This window comes from Phyllostomus discolor, chromosome X (genome assembly GCF_004126475.2).
Source record: "Phyllostomus discolor isolate MPI-MPIP mPhyDis1 chromosome X, mPhyDis1.pri.v3, whole genome shotgun sequence".
Taxonomy (NCBI): Eukaryota; Metazoa; Chordata; class Mammalia; order Chiroptera; family Phyllostomidae; genus Phyllostomus; species Phyllostomus discolor.
Window position 1 is genome coordinate 5045717 of NC_050198.1, and position 19120 is coordinate 5064836.

The 19120-nt window shown below is 42.8% G+C and overlaps 1 protein-coding gene across 1 annotated transcript in view; it reads right to left on the reverse strand.

The window, feature by feature from the left end:
• CTPS2 (CTP synthase 2) overlaps positions 1-19120 on the reverse strand; it is a 101356-nt gene that overhangs the window by 16330 nt on the left and 65906 nt on the right. The window contains exons 15-16 of the mRNA XM_028522902.2: positions 8243-8298; positions 5249-5345 (exon numbers count right to left, since the gene is read on the reverse strand). Coding sequence (XP_028378703.1) covers positions 5249-5345; positions 8243-8298 — 153 coding nt within the window. The remainder of the gene's footprint in view (positions 1-5248; positions 5346-8242; positions 8299-19120) is intronic.

Genomic DNA, 19120 nt, shown 5'->3' on the forward strand with positions numbered 1-19120 from the left:
CTTGTACATTTCTGTACTGTGTGAAGCTTTACAATGAGCATATATTACTGGGGGAGAGGGGAAATGAAGCTATTTTCATATTGAGAGTTGTAAGAATCCCCTATACGAGCAATTCAAGTTCTCTTAGATGTAATAAGAATAAAAAAACTAGCTTTTCCCCACTACTTTTTAAAATGTATATTTTATTGATTATGCTATTACAGCTGTCCCATTCCCCCCCTTTATTCCCCTCCGCCCTGCACACCCCCTCCCACCCGCATTCCCCCCTTTCAGTTCATGTCCATGGGTCATACATGTAAGTTTTTGGCTTCTCCATTTCCCATACTATTCTTAACCTCCCCCTGGCTATTTTCTCCCTACCATTTATGCTGCTTGTTCTCTGTACCTTGTCCCACTCTCTCCCCCTCCCACTCCTCCACTGGTAACCCTCCATGTGATCTCCATTTCTGTGATTCTGTTCCTGTTCTAGTTGTTTGCTTAGTTTGTTTTTGTTTTTTTTTTTTAGGTTTGGTTGTTAATAACTGTGAGTTTGTTGTCATTTCACTGTTCATATTTTTTTATCTTCTTTTTCTTAGATAAGTTCCTTTAATATTTTATATATGCCCTGGCTGGTGTAGCTCAGTGGATTAAGCGCAGGCTGAGAACCAAAGTGTCGCAGGTTGGATTCCCAGTCAGGGCACATGCCTGGGTTGCAGGCCATAACCCGCACATTGATGTCTCTCTCTCTTTCTCTCTCCCTTCCCTCTCTAAAAATAAATAAATAAAAATATTTAAAAAAAAATATTTTATATAATAAGAGCTGGTCCAATAAGGTTATTTAAAGCTTTACTCTACAAAATTGTAGCCCACAGCCACATGTGGGCTATTTAAATTCATTCAAATTAATTGAGTATGTTTCAATACGCAATAGCCTCATATAGTTAGTGGCTACCATATTGAACAGGACAAAACATTCTATTATTGCAAGTTCTATTGGACAGCTCTGAGTCCAGAAAAAACCAGTATGGAAATCCTCTACTTCACATCTAGGAAGAAACCCCCTTTAATCAGAGGGACACTCAGGAATGAAAGCTTGATGAGAGGAATGCCACCTTCTCTCAGGAATGTGTCCCCTGAAGAAAAGTAGAAGAGAAATCATCCGTACTTAGAAAAGGAACTAAGCAGTGTAGCTTTAAATTTAAGATGCAATGAATCTTACAGCACAGCAGCTAGCGACGTCTGTGAAAGAAGCAGACCATTATTGCGCTTTGGTATCACTACAGACAGAAGCTGAGCAATGGATCATGTTATTGTCAGGGACAAAATGTTTAAATGAATGCATCATTGCTTTGAATCACTTTATCAAAAAAAAAAAAAAAACAACAACCCTATGCCAATATGAGGAAAGAGACTATAAAGTTTTTATTTTGATGACGCTCTATCAGTCAGATAAAGTCTTTTACATAATACTCTTAATTGCTTTGAACCAAATTCTGACATTGTACTAATCTCAAGCTTTATTGTTCTGTTTAGAATTGCTTTAGTAATATAGGGATTAGTGGATATGCTTCTAAGTGGTAGCTAAGATTCAAATCTCCTGGGGAATTTGTGTGTGTGTGTGTGTGTGTGTGTAAGTAAAAGTGTTATGGCTCCCTGACCTTTAATATGCTTATAAATACACAGCCTGACAATTTGACAAACATGTGGATTCAGTAGGTCTGGGTTGGGAGCTGAGGCATTTCTTTATTATATTAAATATTATATTATATTATTATTATATTAAATATATTAGTTTTTTAATGTATTTTTCCCTTAACATTTATTGCCCTTATCGCCCCTTCCCCCCACAATCACCACACTGTTGTTCATGTCCATGAGTCCCTTGTCCTTCTTGCTCGATCCTTCCATCCCTCCAACCATCCCCTTAGCTGTCATCCTGCTCTCTATCTATGAGTCTGTCTCTATTTTGTTTGTTAGTTCACTTTGTCCATTAGATTCCACATATGAGTGAAATCATACGGTATTTGTCTTTCTCTGACTGGCTTATTTCACTTAGCAGAATGTTCTCCAGGTCCATCCATACTGTTGCAAAGGATATGATGTCATTCTTTTTTTACAGGCAAGTAATATTCCATTGTGTAAATGTACTATGGTTGTTTTATCCAGAATTTTCCTTAATAAAATGAATTCCCTGTGGTCAGCTTTTAAAAATTGCAAGGTTTTATAGCAGCTGGCTCTCATTTCCTTTGCAACCCACATGCAATTTGAAAGTGTCAAAGGGAATCTAAAACCTTATAAAGAAAGAGGCTTCTAACATTTGCTGACAATAATAAGCAACAGAAGAATTAACAGAGAATAGGTATTTGAACCAAGTAAACAAATAGTAATCTCATTAAGAAAGTCTTCACCCTCTGACTAACTTGCCATGGTCCACGCTATACAATTCTAAATGGTGGGCATTTCCATCTTGGAAAGCTACGGGAAATACATTATCATTATCATTATCATTATCATTCAAAAGTTTAACATGGATTGATCATCTTAAGTGGAAGGTCCAATGAAAATAAAGGAACAGCCCTGGCTGGCGTAGCTCAGCGGATTGAGCGCGGGCTGCAAACCAAAGTATCCCAGGTTTGATTCCCAATCAGAGCACATGCCTGGGTTGTAGGCCACAGCCCCCAGCAACTACACATTGATGTTTCTCTCTCTCTCTTTCTCCCTCCCTTCCCTTTCTCCCTTCCCTCTCTAAAAATAAATAAATAAAATCTTTTAAAAAATAGTCCTTAACTTAAAAAAAAAAAGAAAGGAACAATAAAATCCCACAGGGGTGGTGGCAGAAGGAGGCAATGACCTGGTTTGGCTGCAGCCAGTCCAGGTACTAGCTGGATAGCCCTGGGCAGTTTATTTCACCTGCTTGCACACTGAGCCTCCTTCTTGGGAATAACATCCCCTGCCTTGGAAGTTACTAAGGCATGCAGGGATCCCTAGCAGGGGGTCTAGTGACAAGCACTAGTGAGATAGACTCAATGCCCCTTCCTATCCTTCTTTCAGGGTCCAGGTAACATGCTACTATGTTCAAAAAGGCCTTTTCCAACTTCAGTTCTCCTCCCTGCTTGGGACTTCTGAATCAGTACCTGAACAAATTAGACACAGAAAAGGAAAAGGACAGAGAAAAGGAATCTGAAGCAAAGGACAGTGACATGGGCTAAGATGGAGAAAGAAGAAAAGTTAGAAGAGGAATAAGCAGTCCAGGTTATCTGGAGCCTAAAGGATATAGATAGAAAAAGTACGTTCTAAAAAATTATGCTACCATTTGTAGAGTATCCTATACATACTAAGCATTCAATAAATGAGAGTGGTCTATCCAACAACTTGGTGTTACATACATTGCATTGTCAGAGCCCTGTCCTCATTAGGAGTCACCACACCCTAGGCCTAGGTTGACAGGGATGGGAATGCAATCCCAAACATGATCTTTCCAGAGACGGAATCTATGGGACTTGACAACTGATTACAAGTTGGGAGTACAAAGGGGAAAAAGAGCTAAATGAGTCACGCCCTGGCTGGCGTAGCTCAGTGGATTGAGCTCAGGCTGCGAGCCAAAGCGTCGCAGGTTCGATTCCTAGTCAGGGTACATGCCTGGGTTGCAGGCCATGACCCCCAGCAACCACACATTGATGTTTTTCTCTCTCTCTCTCTTTCTCCCTCCCTTCCCTCTCTAAAAATAAATAAATAAAATCTTTTTAAAAAGAGCTAAATAAGTCCGATTCCAAGCATGATGGCCTGGAACAGTGGTTTTCAACCAGGGGTGCGTGTGTGCCTCAGGGGCATATGGCAATGTCTGGAGATGTTCTTGAGTGTTGTGCTTGGAGGGAGGGGCAGGCAGCGCCACGGGCACCCAGTGGGTAGAGACCAGGGATGCTAGCAGATTTCCCACAGTGCTCAGGATGGTGCCCACCGTAAAGAATTACCCTGCACCAAATGTCAGAGGTGGCAAGGGTGAGAAACCCTGGACAAGGAGACTGATGGAAGCTTAACAGAAATGGTCAAGAGGAAGAACTAGTTCAGAGAGCAGGTAAATTTAGTTTCAAATAAGTTCAGTTTGAAATCCTAGGAAAATAATCACATAGACAAACAGGTAAAACGGGCACCTGAAAAGGTTAAATTCAAGTTAGTTAAATGAAGTGTATATGCATGGGTCTTGAACAGGGGTTGGGCAAGCATTTCTGTAAAGAGCCACATAGTAAATAATGTTAGGCTTTGGGGACCAGAAAGGCTCTTTCCCAACTCCTCGCTACTGTCATTATAGCAGAGTAAAAGGAGCCACACACAGTACACAAATTGCGCTCCAATAAAACTACTTATGGATACGAAAATGTCATATCATTTTTACATTTTACAGTCTTATACTGTGTTTTTCGGCCATTTTAAAATGTAAAAGCCATTCTTAGATCATGACCAGTAGCAAAATAGTCAGCAGGCTGAATCCGGGCCACCCATCAAAGTCTGCCAAGCCCTGGGCTAAAATGTCAAGAGAGCTGGGACCGGCTGTAAGGATGGGCTTACCCTGTCTTTGAAGCACTGAGTGAGAACACTGTCCTCTGTCTTGTCAATAACACATGCATAGTTTGTGCCTATGTCCCCGAAGGGTGCCCCAGCCCGGCGCAGCCACCAACAACTTCGTCAGTGATCTGCCTCAACAGAAGGCTGATGCCTTTGTGCTGTGTTCGGTCTCACTAAGAACTCGGAGTACGGTGACTGGCCCACACTTGACCATGCAGCATGAGCAATAGGGAAAGGCAGACACCAGCTGAAGGGTCAGGTCCCACATACAGCAGATGTCAACACCAGTCACCAATACTGGCAGGGCTTTGGGCCACTGTCCCTGAAAGGAGAGGCAAAGCAGAGTGCTACTCAACAGTGGGCTGCTGCCCTTCCCAGAGTGCCTAACCTAGAGGCCGGCAAGAGGAGAAGGGGGCAGCAATGGTAAGGAGGCATACTATTGGTATAACTGGTAGAACAATACAGCATGTCATAGTAGGGTCATACTAACAGGCCCACAATTATTAGGGTTACCGGCAGTCTGTTTTCTCACACACTTTATATTTAGTCCACATTACTTATAATGAGTTGCATAGCTATTTCAAAGGAGAGAGGAAAAGAAAGAGACCAAACAAAATGGGTCTCGAGTTACAGCCTCACAGGTCTACAGTCAACAAAAAGATGTCAGCTCAACACGGAAATTTTCAAAGATGAAGCACTCACTTACTTGCCAGTTCAATGATTTCCATCCTCTCCCCGTCAACATCCTGACCCACAAAACTTAAGTCACTCTGCTCGAACTGATTGATCAGCTTAGGGTTCACCTGCAGGAACAAGAAATTAAATGTCAGCCCTGGCATTTAAAAACTGAAAGACTTTATGATTATGATTAATACGATTTCTAAGAAGATCAGTGGTACCTTGACTCCTACCTTATGCATATTTATGATACTGAAAGTGCCCTGGGTTCAAAACTATTAAAATGTTGGCCTGGCTGGCTTGGCTCAGTGGATTGAGCGCGGGCTGGGAACCAAAGTGTCCCAGGTTCGATTCCCAGCCAGGGTACATTCCTGGGTTGCAGGCCATGACCCCCAGCAACCGCACATTGATGTTTCTCTCTCTCTCTCTCCCTCCCTCCCTTCCCTCTCTAAAAATAAATAAATAAAATCTTAAAAAAAAAAAGAAATCATATTTAAAAAAAAAAAAAAGAAATTAAATGTCTTTGGGCAACAGAGCAATACAGACGTATCAGCTTAGTAAAAGGCCCTCCCCCAACCGGGTGGGTTTTCCATTTCGGTGTTGCTCTCATTCGTACTTAATGTCTATACTCAACCCCTAAAGCCAATTTTTAAATTCATGATGAATCTGAAAAATAGTCTAATCACAACTCTTCAGTTTGGGGAGGCCACCTTCTTTCACCCAAGATGAGATTCATTAAGTGGGACTGTGACACAGACATTTGGACTTGGGACCTTGAGATCAGCTATTTACAGCCATTCCCATATTTGTGTCTTGCTTTGAGATATATATAAAATTAACTGTCTCTCCCCAAATCACAAATCTGCTTGAAGACTGAAACAACCTTATTTACCTTATGACTAACCCCAATGCTTTCTTTATGTATAGTTACATAAAACCTCTAAAAAGAAGCTTAGAGCAAGTTTTCTACTAAAATACTGCTTATAGCCCCAGCTGGTGTGGCTCAGTGGATTGAGGGCTGGCCTGTGAACCAAAGGGTCACCAGATCGATTCCCAGTCAGGGCATATGCCTGGGTTGTGGGCCAGGTCCCCAGTTGGGGGTGTGTGAAAGGCAACCACACATTGATGTTTCTCTCCCTCTCTTCTTCCCTCCCTTCCTCTCTCTAAAAATGAATAAATAAAACCTTAAAAAAATAAAATAGTGCTTATAGATGAGAACTCAATGGCCTTGCTCATAGCCCTTTCCCTCACTCATCTCATCACTAGCTTTTCCCCAAACTCTTCAGCCTCTCCTTCATTAAAAGCACTTCCTTATCTAAAACCAAAGTAGGGTCCCCCTACCCTTCTCAATCTTAACCACATATGCTTTTATTTTCTTTTTTAACATTAGGCTACTTCTCAAATTTGTAAACCTTTTTTCTTTATTAAGAAAACAGCTTCATTGAGATATAATTCATATACCTTACAATTCACCCATTAAAATTGTACAGCTCAGTGGTTTTTAGTATAGTCACATAAGATTCAACCATCCCCACAAACAATTCAAAATATACCCTGCACTGTTTAACCATCATCTTCCCCACCTCATCACCCATCGGCCCTAGCAACCACTAACCTACATTCTTTCTCTCTATGTAGGTCTCTAACCTACATTCTCATGTTAATGGAATCACACAGCATGTGGTCTTTTATGACTGGTTTCTTTCACTTAGCATGTTTTCTAGGTTCATCTATGTTGTAGTATGTACCAACATTTCATCTCTTTTAATTGTCAAATAATATTTCATTGTATGGATATACCACATTTCATTTGTCATTCATTAGTTGATGGACATGTTGGTTGTTTCCGCTTTTTTGACTATTATGAGTAATGCTGTTATCACCAGTTATGTACAAGTTTTTGTGTGGATGTATGTTTTCATTTCTCTTGGTTAACTGCATAGAAGTGGAATTTGCTGATTGTATAGTAAGTCTACGTTCAACCTTCCGAGGAACTGTCAGACTCTTTTCCAAAGCTGCTCCACCATTTGCCATTCCCACCAGCAATGTATGAGAGTTCCAGTTACTCGACATCCTCACCAACGCTTGTTGTTATCCATCTTTTGATTATAGCCATCCTAATGGGTGTGAAGTTCTATCTCTTTGTGGTTTTGATTTGCGTTTCCCTGATGACAAATGATGTCTATCTAGATCCCTTGTCATTATTTATTATTAAGTTCTAAGAACTCTTTATATAGTCTAGATACAAGTGGCTTGCCTGATATATTATTTAATCTATAATTATTTGTATTTGCAGCCCCGGCTGGCATAGCTCAGTGGATTGAGCACGGGCTGGGAACCAAAGTGTCGCAGGTTCGATTCCCAGCCAGGGTACATGCTTGGGTTGCAGGCCATAACCCCCAGCAACCGCACATTGATGTTTCTCTCTCTCTCTCTCTCTCTCTGTCTCTCTCTCTCTCTGTCTCCCTCTCTTCCCTCTCTAAAAGTGAATAAATAAAAAATCTTTAAAAAAAATAAAAAATAAAAAAATAAAATATAATTATTTGTATTTGTTATCTTATTTTTTTGTCCTCTCTGATTAGAATATAAGCTCCCCAATAGGAGAAAGACCATGTGCGTCTTTGCTACTTTCACCTTCATTGCATATTATATACAAAAGGAGTATGAAGGAATGAATGACCGGACTATTGTGTACATGGTAGTTCTTACACCTTCTAGCCACCACTTAGGCAAAGCAGATCAACAGTTCTTGCCCCACTTATAGAGCCAGGTCCTGATGGAAATAAGACCAAAAATGGCCTGTACTCAGCAAATTATTTTCTATTTTTGGTAGCCTACTCAGCACCAATTCCCACCAGTCCTCCCTCAAAACAGAACCCTGGGCTTGATCTGGTATCTACCCTACGCCCACATAGCCCATGGGACTCCATCCCCCCTACTCTTTTCCAGAGGCCCACTTGTAACCACTGGGGTTCCTTGCACGAAGCATCTGTATTCCGCAGTAATTCACGTGCAAGCATACCTCGTATCGATGTCTGTGTCTTTCTTCCACAAAAGGAACATCGCCATACAGTTTCCCTGTAACGATTCAAGAGTGAAATTAATATTGGAGCAATCGGCTTTGGAACCACACCCATGGCATATGCGTGGGGAAAGTCTCTTTGATTTCTATCAGAGGCCTAAAAATAAACTAGACTCCAGATAGTAATCTAGATTTTCTTCTCTTATCATACGGGACGGCAATGGCTTCTTTGAAACCCTGAAGCAAGTCTCGAGTAAACCATCACATCACCTAATGGGAAGCCTGCCATTACGCCAGTCCCCCATGGACGACAGCAGGACTCCTTTTACACACCTACCTGCAGGACTCAAAGACCGAGTAATGACCACACCATTGCTTCTCTGCAGATTCATAACAAGGCTCATCTTACAAAAGCAGAAAAGGAAACCAAAGGAAGAGAAATGAAACCAAAAAACCTGTCCAAAGCCCTGCCATGCTGGTAGCACAGAACGGCCTTGAGCCCAGGTCTCCTCCCACCTGGCTCCATGCTTTTTGCACTACACACTTTCACACAGTACTAGCCACACTGCTTCACACACACCTTGAAAATATGCCTGTACTTTGCCTTGGCCAGGTGGCTCAGTTGGTTGGAGCGTCGATCCGTACACCAAAAGGTTGCACGTTTGACTCCCAGTCAGGGCACATACCTAGATTGTGGGTTCGATCCCCAGCTGGGGCGCATATGGGAGACAACCAATTGATGTTTCTCTCTCACTCTCTCTGTCCCTTTCTCCAAAAAAATCAACAGAAACATATCCTTGGGTGAGAATTTAAAATATATATGTGCCTGTCCTTTGACTCTAAAATTCAACCTCTAAGAATTTACCCCAGAAACGAGGACAGAGATGTAACCACAAATATGCTCACTGCTGTGTTACTTAACAGAAAACAATTGGAAACAAGCTGAGCATCAGGAATAGAGGACTGCTGGATTAAATGAATGCATTTATACCAAGGTTCTTAACTAGGAGTGTGTGGCTGAGAGTCACATGTGGGGCTTATTAAACATGCCTCTCTTGTCCTGGCTGGTGTGGCTCTGTGGGTTGAGCACCAGCCTGCACACCAAAGGGTTGCTGGTTGGATTAAGGGTCTAGAGCGCATGACTGGGTTGTGGGCCAGGTTCCTGGTAGGGGGCATGCAAGAGGCAACCACACATTATTGTTTCTCTCCCTCTCTCTTTCCCCCACCCTTTCCCTCTGCCTAAAAATAAATAAAATCTTTTTTTTAAATGAGCCAGACAGAGGTTGCTGCCTTTTTTTAAAGATTTTATTTATTTATTTTTAGAGAGGGAAGGGAGGGAGAAAGAGAGAGAGAGAAAAACATCAATGTGCGTTTGCTGGGGGCCGTGGCCTGCAACCCAGGCATGTGCCCTGACTGGGAACCGAACCTGCGATGCTTTGGTTCACAGCCCGCGCTCAATCCACTGAGCTACACCAGCCAGGGCAAATAAATAAAATCTTAAAAAAAAAACAACCACCACCATACCTCTGTCTTTCTCTGCATGTGCTGCAGCATCTTGGGCGTGACCTATTTTGGCAGTAGGCATGGCAATCAGTGGGATGGCCAGTGACCACAGTGTCAAGTCCATCACCAGACACCTCTCAGGAACAGGCCCTACTGGAGCAGGTGGACAAGCAGGATAGCCTGAGTGCTGAGTGGGTTATAGCACGGGGACAGTAGGAGGGGCCAAGGACAATTCCCTCAGCAACAGCCCTCAGGATGCAGACTCCAGGCACACAGCCAGGGGACAAAGGGACCTGCCAGCAGTGCTGGAACACATTGTCAAACCCAAGAGAACTGGGAGAGCAGTGCTCAATTCAACAGGCAGGAGAGCAGCACACTCTCCCAGATGTCCTGAAATGGAGGAACAGGATGTTTCTACCAAGAGAGACCAAATGCCTGGTGTCTGGTTTGAGATTTTCACTTGCAAATTGGTTCTATTCTCCTATGACTAGTGTGCTCAATTACCATGACTGAACTTCTATTTGCAATTCTGCCCATACAGACGGCGCTCCCTGGTGATGATCTTAATGGCAGTGAGTATTTAGGTATGTGTTTTAGAAAAAAAACAGGGATAGTGGGGGCAGGAAGCTCCTTTGAGAGAACTCCAGCATGCTACAGAAAGGGGGGTCGTTTGAGACAGAGCCTTGGTACTCAACTATCAGTTCATAAACACTAAAGGAGAAATGAAACACAATGGCACGGTAATGCCCAGCTGGAAAAATGGAAGCACATCTGTCATCATGAAGTTATAGGAAAAAGCAGCTGAAAGATGTGGACCCAATTTTGAGAGGATTCTGACTCCCTTAGGACCTCTGACTTTGTGATTGCCCTTTTCTCCTCTAGTCCCAAATCTCTTCTCAGTTTCCTTCATTGCAACAGATGACTTAGCAAATTCAGCTACAGAGCCCGCCAACATTGACAGCGATGGTGAGGAAAATGGGGAAAATCCACAAAGTAAGATATAAGCCATTAAACGTCAAGTCATTAGGACTAGCATGATATCACGTGAACTTTGAAACTGCATGACCTACGCCCAGCTGTCTGGCTTAAGGCAAACGCTGTGTTTGCTGAGACATCTCAGGTGACAGAAGAGGGAGGAGGTGCAGTGGCTCTGGAGCCTGACTGGCTGGCTTTAAATTCCACCACACCATGTAATGGATGTGTGTGCGGCTTGGGCAAATGACTTTACCTCTCTGCCTCAGCTTCCTCATCTGTAAAATGGGGATTAGGATAGTCTCTAGTTCATAAGACTGTTGGAAGGATTAAATACAGTAAATGCAAATATGGGAAGTGCTAGAAGGGTCAGTAAACCATGAGATTGCTATTGTTATTGCTAGACTATGAAATCCAAACAGAAGAACCTGAAGCTCTGCAAGACAGCAGACAACACAGGGACCTATCCCCACAATTCTTGAGACAAGTGCCTAACCCATAAGTAAGTACTCAATAAATATTTGTTGAACGAATGAAACATTTATATATATATTACATGGTATATAATGAAACCTGTTTTCAGGCCTTTGGAAATGTTACTTTCTACATTCAAAATCTATCTTGATCACTTATAAATCTGTAAAGAATGAACGTACAAAATTAATCCATCCCTTGTCCACGAAAATTGGGGGGGGGGAATAAAGTTTCCTTTAGAACCTTATGCTGAGAATCAACTCAGAATGTTACCAGTTCGGTTTTATTTGAATACATCTTTTTTAAAAATTTTTAAAAGATTTTATTTATTTATTTTTAGGGAGGGAAGGGAGGGAGAAGAGAGAGAGAGAAACATCAATGTGCGGTTGCTGGGGACCATGGCCTGCAGCCCAGGCATGTGCCCTGACTGGGAATCGAACCTGCGACACTTTGGTTCACAGCCCGCACTCAATCCACTGAGCTACGCCAGCCAGGGCTAAATACATCTTAAAAAAAACAAAATAAAACAAAGAATGCTCCTTCCAGGACGCTGGCACCAGGGATTCTGATTTGGTTACTCTCAGGAGAGTGCTGGGCATGTGGGTTTTCACGGAGCTGCAGGAGCGACTCCCCCATGCTTTCCTGGTGAGGAACCACCGATCTGCATTGTCACCAAATGTGCTCTATAGGAGGAGAATCAGGCGAGGTGCTAGATACTATTGAGTGGAGAATGTATCTCGGTGTGTAGTAAAAAGGCTGATGGGTAAAAACACCACATCCAACCTGGCTGGCGTAGCTCAGTGGATTGAGCGCAGGCTGCGAACCAAAGCATCGCAGGTTCGATTCCCAGTCAGGGCACATGCCTGGGTTGCAGGCCACAACCCCCAGCAACCGCACATTGATGTTTCTCTCTCTCTCTCTCTCTCTCTCTCTCTCTCTCTCTCTCTCTCTCTCTCTCTCTCTCTCTCTCTCTCCCTCCTTTCCCTCTCTAAAAATAAATAAATAAATAAATAAATAAAATAAAAGAAATCAAGGTCATCCAGAAAACAAGAGGTAATATTAAAAATAAAAAAACACCACGTCCTTATGAGTGGTTCTCCACATGGATTTATTGAGTACACCTGCCATGCGATAATCCTAGGCACTGGATCTTCCTTTCTGTCCTAGTCTTTTTGGAGACAAAATAAAATGCACCAGATATTAACTGCACATAAACGCAATGTTCACTTAAGGAGCAACTGTCAGCAAAGCTTTGGAGACAGACGACTGATAGAGGTCTTAGGACCTATGAAATACTGCCAGTGTAGGCAGCAAGGCACCAATAGTGTGCATAACAGGGTTATTAGAAACAAAAACTCCTTGCCAAATTACACCATTTCCTTCTCAAATGTGCTACTGGGTAGATTCTGTCTCATACATAATATGTCATTAACTCATTAATGGTCCTGCCCACCCCCACCTCTGTGTTAGTAATTCTGCAACTGAATCTGATTTATTCCTCCTTTTCAGAGTAAAAATTTTCCCTCCAAAAAGCTATACAAGCTAAAAGATAGAAGGAATCCAAATGTCCTTGGCAGATGACATTCCCAAGAGGCTGCCTAGGATGCAGATTTTCAGTATATCTGGATTACACAGTCTTGGCAGATAAACGTTTTCAATTTTTAAATAAGTTGCCAACATTTAAAAATCGGGAGATCTCCCAACGTCCAAATTCTCTTGAATATTGGCCATGGTGAATCCACAGTTCTTCATGCAGCTATCACCTGTAGCACTTATGCCTCTGATGGGACAAGAGCTTATCCATTTGTCGTAGTCGCCACTACTCTGTATTGCCTCTCTAACCCTGATTGCAGCTGCCACTGATTGTTGAGCTTAAGCTACGGCATTTCTCCTGCTTGGATGTTTGACACATTTACATTCCCTACCTGGTCCTATTGGCCCAGCTGCTCAGTCCAACGTTCATTCATGGCTCGTTTCTCACCTCAAGCCACACACACGGTTTCATCATGGCTTTCAGAAGCCAAGGGTGGGGTCTTCACTTTCTGTACCCCCTTTTCTCCTCCCACAGGACCCTCCCTGCTCTTGAAACCTGAGGAACCCTGTCTTGGGCTTTCAGCACCAGAAAGCTTTCAGCTCTGCAAGCTCTTTGGGTTTTGCCATTCCCTTGTTTGATCAAGGTCCAGCCATTGGGTATAATGAGGTGTTCAAGAATTCAGGCCATGAAATCAGCTCAGTGAGTTTCTGACAAGTGACTTAACCTTCCTAAGATTTCCTTTTGTCATGCAAAATGAAGCTGGGTCCTACACAACGTCTTAATCATGGGTGCTTAGAAAGTGCATCCAGGCCAGCCACTATTTGTCTCTCTCTTCGTTTATTATTTTGGGATTTTGGTTTATCATTCTTTTTTTTTAAAGATTCCATCTATTTATTTTTAGAGAGGGAAGGGAGAGGGGGAGAGAGAGAGAGAGAGAAAGAGAGAGAGAGAAACACCAATGTGCTGTTGCTGGGGGTCATGGCCTGCAACCCAGGCATGTGCCCCGACTGGGAACCGAACCTGCAATGCCTGGTTCGCAGCCCGCGCTCAATTCACTGAGCCACGCCAACCAGGGCAGTTTATCATTCTTTTAATTTTTATAAAATATCTTACTCCATTGAAGTATCTAAACTCCTCCTCTTTCCCTAATTTTATTTTTCACAATCTGCTTTTATCTCAATTTTCGAGTATAAAAATGCGACTTTTCTTCTTTAAAAGTGTTAGTCCTTGCCTTTAACGCAACACCTTCTTTTTTATCGTTTGTCTCCCCCCCCCCCACCATTTAGTATTTTTATCCCATTTTTAACATTGCTTTTCTTAGGTTTTCTGTACTCTTCTAGTCCATATTAGCAGGTGTGGAGCAAGGACAGCAAAGCAGAGGGACTGCAGAGAACCTGCAAGACAAAGGGGCTGTCTTGCTCCCCCTGTCCTCGGGCTCAGCCCTTCTCCCCTCCCCCTGCCCTAGATGGACCCCATTCTTAAAAGTAGGTGACTAACTGAAGTTGACCCTGCGCTTTGGGAGAATCACAGGTCAATACAATAAACCCTTCACGCTATGCCCCTAACAGCCACACGAGCACAGTGCTTTTTCTGCGCCAAGCGCTGTTCCAAGAATTCACGTGTATGACTGATGTAACTCTCGCAAGAAGGTTACAAGGCAGGGGCTATTCTGATGTCCATTTCACAGATGCAGAAACTGAGGTGTACTAGGTAAGGCCTCTAATGGCCAGTGTGGTCCCAGGGGCTGGGCTGTCAACTACCCCACTAGTTCCGCTGGGCAAAGTGCTCACCACAGTGTCGGTCCAGTGAGGGGGACATAAATGCCATCTGTTGTTATGACTAAAAGAGCTATATCTCAGACCGGCGAACTGCTGTATTAACAAAAACAGCTCAGCAAATGGTTTCCCTAGCAAAAGGCAGAGGAAGCAGGGGAGAGAGCCACCTGCAGTGTGGACCATCCATGGGGAGGCGGGGAGGCCCGCCAGCTGGCACACTCCTGTCACAGCACCCCACCATGCTCCCTTCAAATTTGTGTCTCAGCATGACAGATTACTGTGGCACAGACTTTCAGCACCCCTAAAATCCCTGGCGACCTCTTTTAAACTGTTCTGTAAATCACCTCATTAACCCAGCTAAGGCTTCTTGCAAAGCATGATTTTTTCCCCTGAAATTCCCAAGAATGCAATCACACCAGGAACCAGAAGCTGTTTTTCTCTATCAATGCTTTGATAAGACATAGGAAAGCAAAAACGATTTTTCCAGCTCGGCAAAATTTGTCTCCCCTTATCTTGATTTCTCCTTTGAATCTGAGATTGAACCACTCTGAATTTCCGATGCCGTGAATTTCACCCAGCTCCTTAACACTGGGATTCATTCGGTACCTTCTCAATTGGCTTCTTGCCTCCATTTTCTCAGAACAAAGCCCTTTGGTCTTACAGTAAAGCAGAACCAAGAGTTTAGTCAAGTCCTCTTCCTCCTTATGAGAGAATGGAAAGAAGGACCCCTCAAATTAAGTCTTTTCCTCAAGCATCCATTTCTACCTGCTCCACTGGCCTCCTGCGCCCTAGACTCTGCCACACTGCCTGCGGCATCACCCGGAGGAGCTCTCCCCAACTTCCTGTGCCAGCGTCACGTCAATTCTCACTGTCCCCATGGCAGCTGCCCCGAAGATGAGGGTCATCATCTCAGAACTCGGAATGGGACATCACCAGGACCTGGTCCCCAGTTGTGTATGGTGACCTGCAGGGGGTTCTGATTCCTTCCAGCTTGTCCCGGTGTGACATCCTCCACTGGTCTGGACACCCTTAGAGGACAAATGGCATCCACTCGCTTTTAACCATGTCCCTCCTGCCCTGCCCAGCGCAGTGCTCAGGGGCTGGCCCTTCCCTCTTTTTTTTTTTTTTAAGGATTTTATTTATTTATTTATTTGTTTATTTATTTATTTATTTATTTATAGAGAGGGAAGGGAGGGAGAAAGAGAGACAGAGAAACATCCATGTGCGGTTGCTGGGGACCATGGCCTGCAACCCAGGCATGTGCCCTGACTGGGAATCGAACCTGAGACACTTTGGTTCGCAGCCTGCACTCAGTCCACTGAGCTACGGCAGCCAGGGCTTCCCTTTCCCTCTTATGCCTCCCAGAGCACTCAGGGCTCTTCTGTACCCTTCCACCCCTGTTTCTAAAGGCAAGGGCACCCTAATCATTTGGATGCTGATTTGGAGGGCAAGACTTACACAAATTGCATATAGAATTCAGACTGCTTTGAATTGGGTTTACTCTAGCATTCCTACCAGTGCACGTACACAGGAGTGTGCTATATTCAAACATGTTACCTGGCTGGTCCAAAAAACACGTTCTTTCTGGTAGGTGGCACTTTGGTTTGAAAACCACACTTGGCACAAAGACTTGCTTCCATTCCAGGGCAAGTGTTGGCAACATGTCCGGGACCTAACCAAAAAATGTAAGCCTGGAGCCTGCAAGTGTAACACTTTGGAAACACATCAAACAAGTTGTCAGCTATTCCCTGAATGAGCTCCGAACCTTGTCTGAATTGCTTTGGATTTTATCTTCTCATCCCTCATGCTCAGCTGAGCCATAGGCAAAATGATAAAGTTTACTTTGCAATCTTAAAACCCTCTAATAACATGTTCCTCAGTACTCTCCCTCCCCTCTCACCTGAACCTGACCCCCTCCATCTCTAGCCATGCCTCATTCTAGATTTTTCACCGGTAAAAGCACCCCATTTAATGCGTCCCTGCTCTGTGCCATTTCTCCCTACTTTTCAAAAGTCATCTAATGAGTTCATCAATCAAGTAAAGGTGTCACTGTAAGGAGATAAGTCCTACCATTTACATTCCCAGCTAAATGTGGGATTTATTTTTCAGATTGAGGTGTAATTTACATGCAATAAAATATACAGATGTGAAGGCTTGTAAAGTGTTGGGAAAATGTAAGAATCATAAAATGTGTGTTTTGCGAGTTACATTTTGGAAAGTGATTGTAATGGTGGGCTTTGAAGCCAGGGCGGTTACCCTGCCTGTTTCTGTTCAGTCCTTGAGCTAAGAATGGTTTTTACATTTTTATGTGATTGAAAAAAAATTAAAAAAATAATATTTCATTATACATAAAGGTTGACTGAAACACAGCCTGGCTCCTCCACTTAACATATTTACCTGTGGCTGCTTTTACACTACAAGAGCAAAGTTAAGTAGTTGTGACAGAAATGTCGACTACCTGGCTGTTTACAGACACCTGGTTTAGACCATTTAGGCAGTAGAGTTTGGGCAGCTAAATCACACCCTCCCCATGTTTAAATGCTTGTGGAGACTTGAGGCAATGGGCAGTATACACACAAGTAAATCATATTTGAGGGGGATGGTAGTTTCTGCTTTGTAGCAATGAAAAGAAATGCAAAATAAAGTACAGTAACAAAGGGTCTTTTTTGTTGGTGTTAATAGAGCAAGAAAAATCACAGATATAGTAGCAGGAAAGACTAGAGAAAGAAGGAACACTACAGTACAGTTAACGTCATCATGAACCGGTTCACCTCTTGTTTCAAACAATCTGGCAGAAGTATTAGTCATAAAAGTGTTCCTACCCTTTGACCTCGGAGTCTGGCTACAGGAAATCTACCTCAAGGAAATAAGAAAAGTATATAAGCTCTGTGTCAAGATGTTCCTCCCCATCAGCGTTTTTCTAACGAAATGCAGGGAACAACCCAAAATGTGTAACAATAGGAAATCCATTGGTAGATTATGGTTCCTTACCTCAATTAAAAATTATATGCCCAAATAATAGACCTGAAGAGGAGATACATGAAAAAGTCATGCTGCAATAAAAGACTGCATACAAACTAAGCATGAGAGGTGAAGTCTGGGAAAGGCCATGAATATGCAATTAATACTTCGGAGAAGGGTCAGGGATAGAGTTTGGAAAAATATCACACATACGATCATTAGTCCTTGTTTGAGAAAAAGCCTGTGTAGACCAAGACGCCACACACACACACACACACACACACACAGGATGGGAGTGAGCCTCTGGGAACACATTTTCTATAAATAGAACCAATGATGACTAGCAGGACTTTTATCCAAATCAGGTTCCTCCTATACCTCCACTTCAGAAAACTCAAATCCAGCTCATCAAGTTGTACATGTTAAATATGTACCGCTTTTTGTATGTCAACCTTTCCTCAATAAAGTGGTTAAAAATGAAGAAAACTCGAATTTACAGTTTTCATAACCTTTAAAGAATGAACAGGTGACTAAGGAGAAAAGAGGAATTGTCCTTGATGAATATAAAAATTAGAATCACTCTAGTAACCCAGCCACTGTGTCTATCAATATCTTTAGGCTTTGGTCATATTTCAAAGTATGCTCTCTAAAAAAAAAAAGCCCCTTTACTGTCCTGTTTTTCCATTTAATCTAGAGCATTGTAATCCCTGGCCTATAAATCAAATATAAATAAAGAATGAATAGCATCAAAATGCTTTTCATCAAAACACTAAGTTATTGTCACAGGCAATGTGGCCAAATGTATTTTGTTTCTACCATTCTTGCAGAAATGTGCTGAGTAGGAGAAAAGTCTGCAAAATAAATGGGCTGACTAGAGAAAAACAAATCCTACAAAAGAAATGTACTGGCTTAGGGAAAAAGATAAACTCCTACAAAAGAAATATGGCAGCTAGGAAACCCCCCCCACAAATCACTATGCCGTGTATATCACATATATATGATATGTGTCATGTATATGTCATATTTTCATGACGGTCAATCGAGCCAAGCACAGTGGTCCTAAGCTTATCTCGTACTCATGATACAACCTTTCTAGGAGCCCTCACACAGGTGGGAAGGCAAAACTTTATGCCTGCTGGGGGCCGTGGGTTCATATACTCCTGCCTTCGCATGATTTGAACTTAAGGCAGGCCTGGAAACAACCCAGAGGTCAAACAACTGACAAATGGGTAAACAGAATGTGCTATGTCCATATGATGGGATATTATTCAGACATAAAAGGGAACGGAGTACTGATACATGCCACAATGTGGATGAACTTTGGAAATGTTATGCGAAATGAAAGAAGCCAAACAAACACCACATGCCATGTGGTTCCATTTATAGGAAATGTCCAGAACAGGCAACTTTAGAGACAGTAGGTGAATGGTTGCTTAGGGCTGCACAGGTGGTGGTGAGAGCTGAAGGGAATGGGCTTCATCTGGAGGTGGCAGAGATGTTCAGCCATGGACCGTGCTGATAGCTGCACAACTCCGTGAAATCAGTAAAAACCAGTAAATTGTGCACCTCTAACAGATGAACTGTATGGTATATAAATTAAATCTCAGTAAAGCTGTTGCAAAGTTTTTCCAGGCAGGCAAAAGATACTAGGCAACAAGC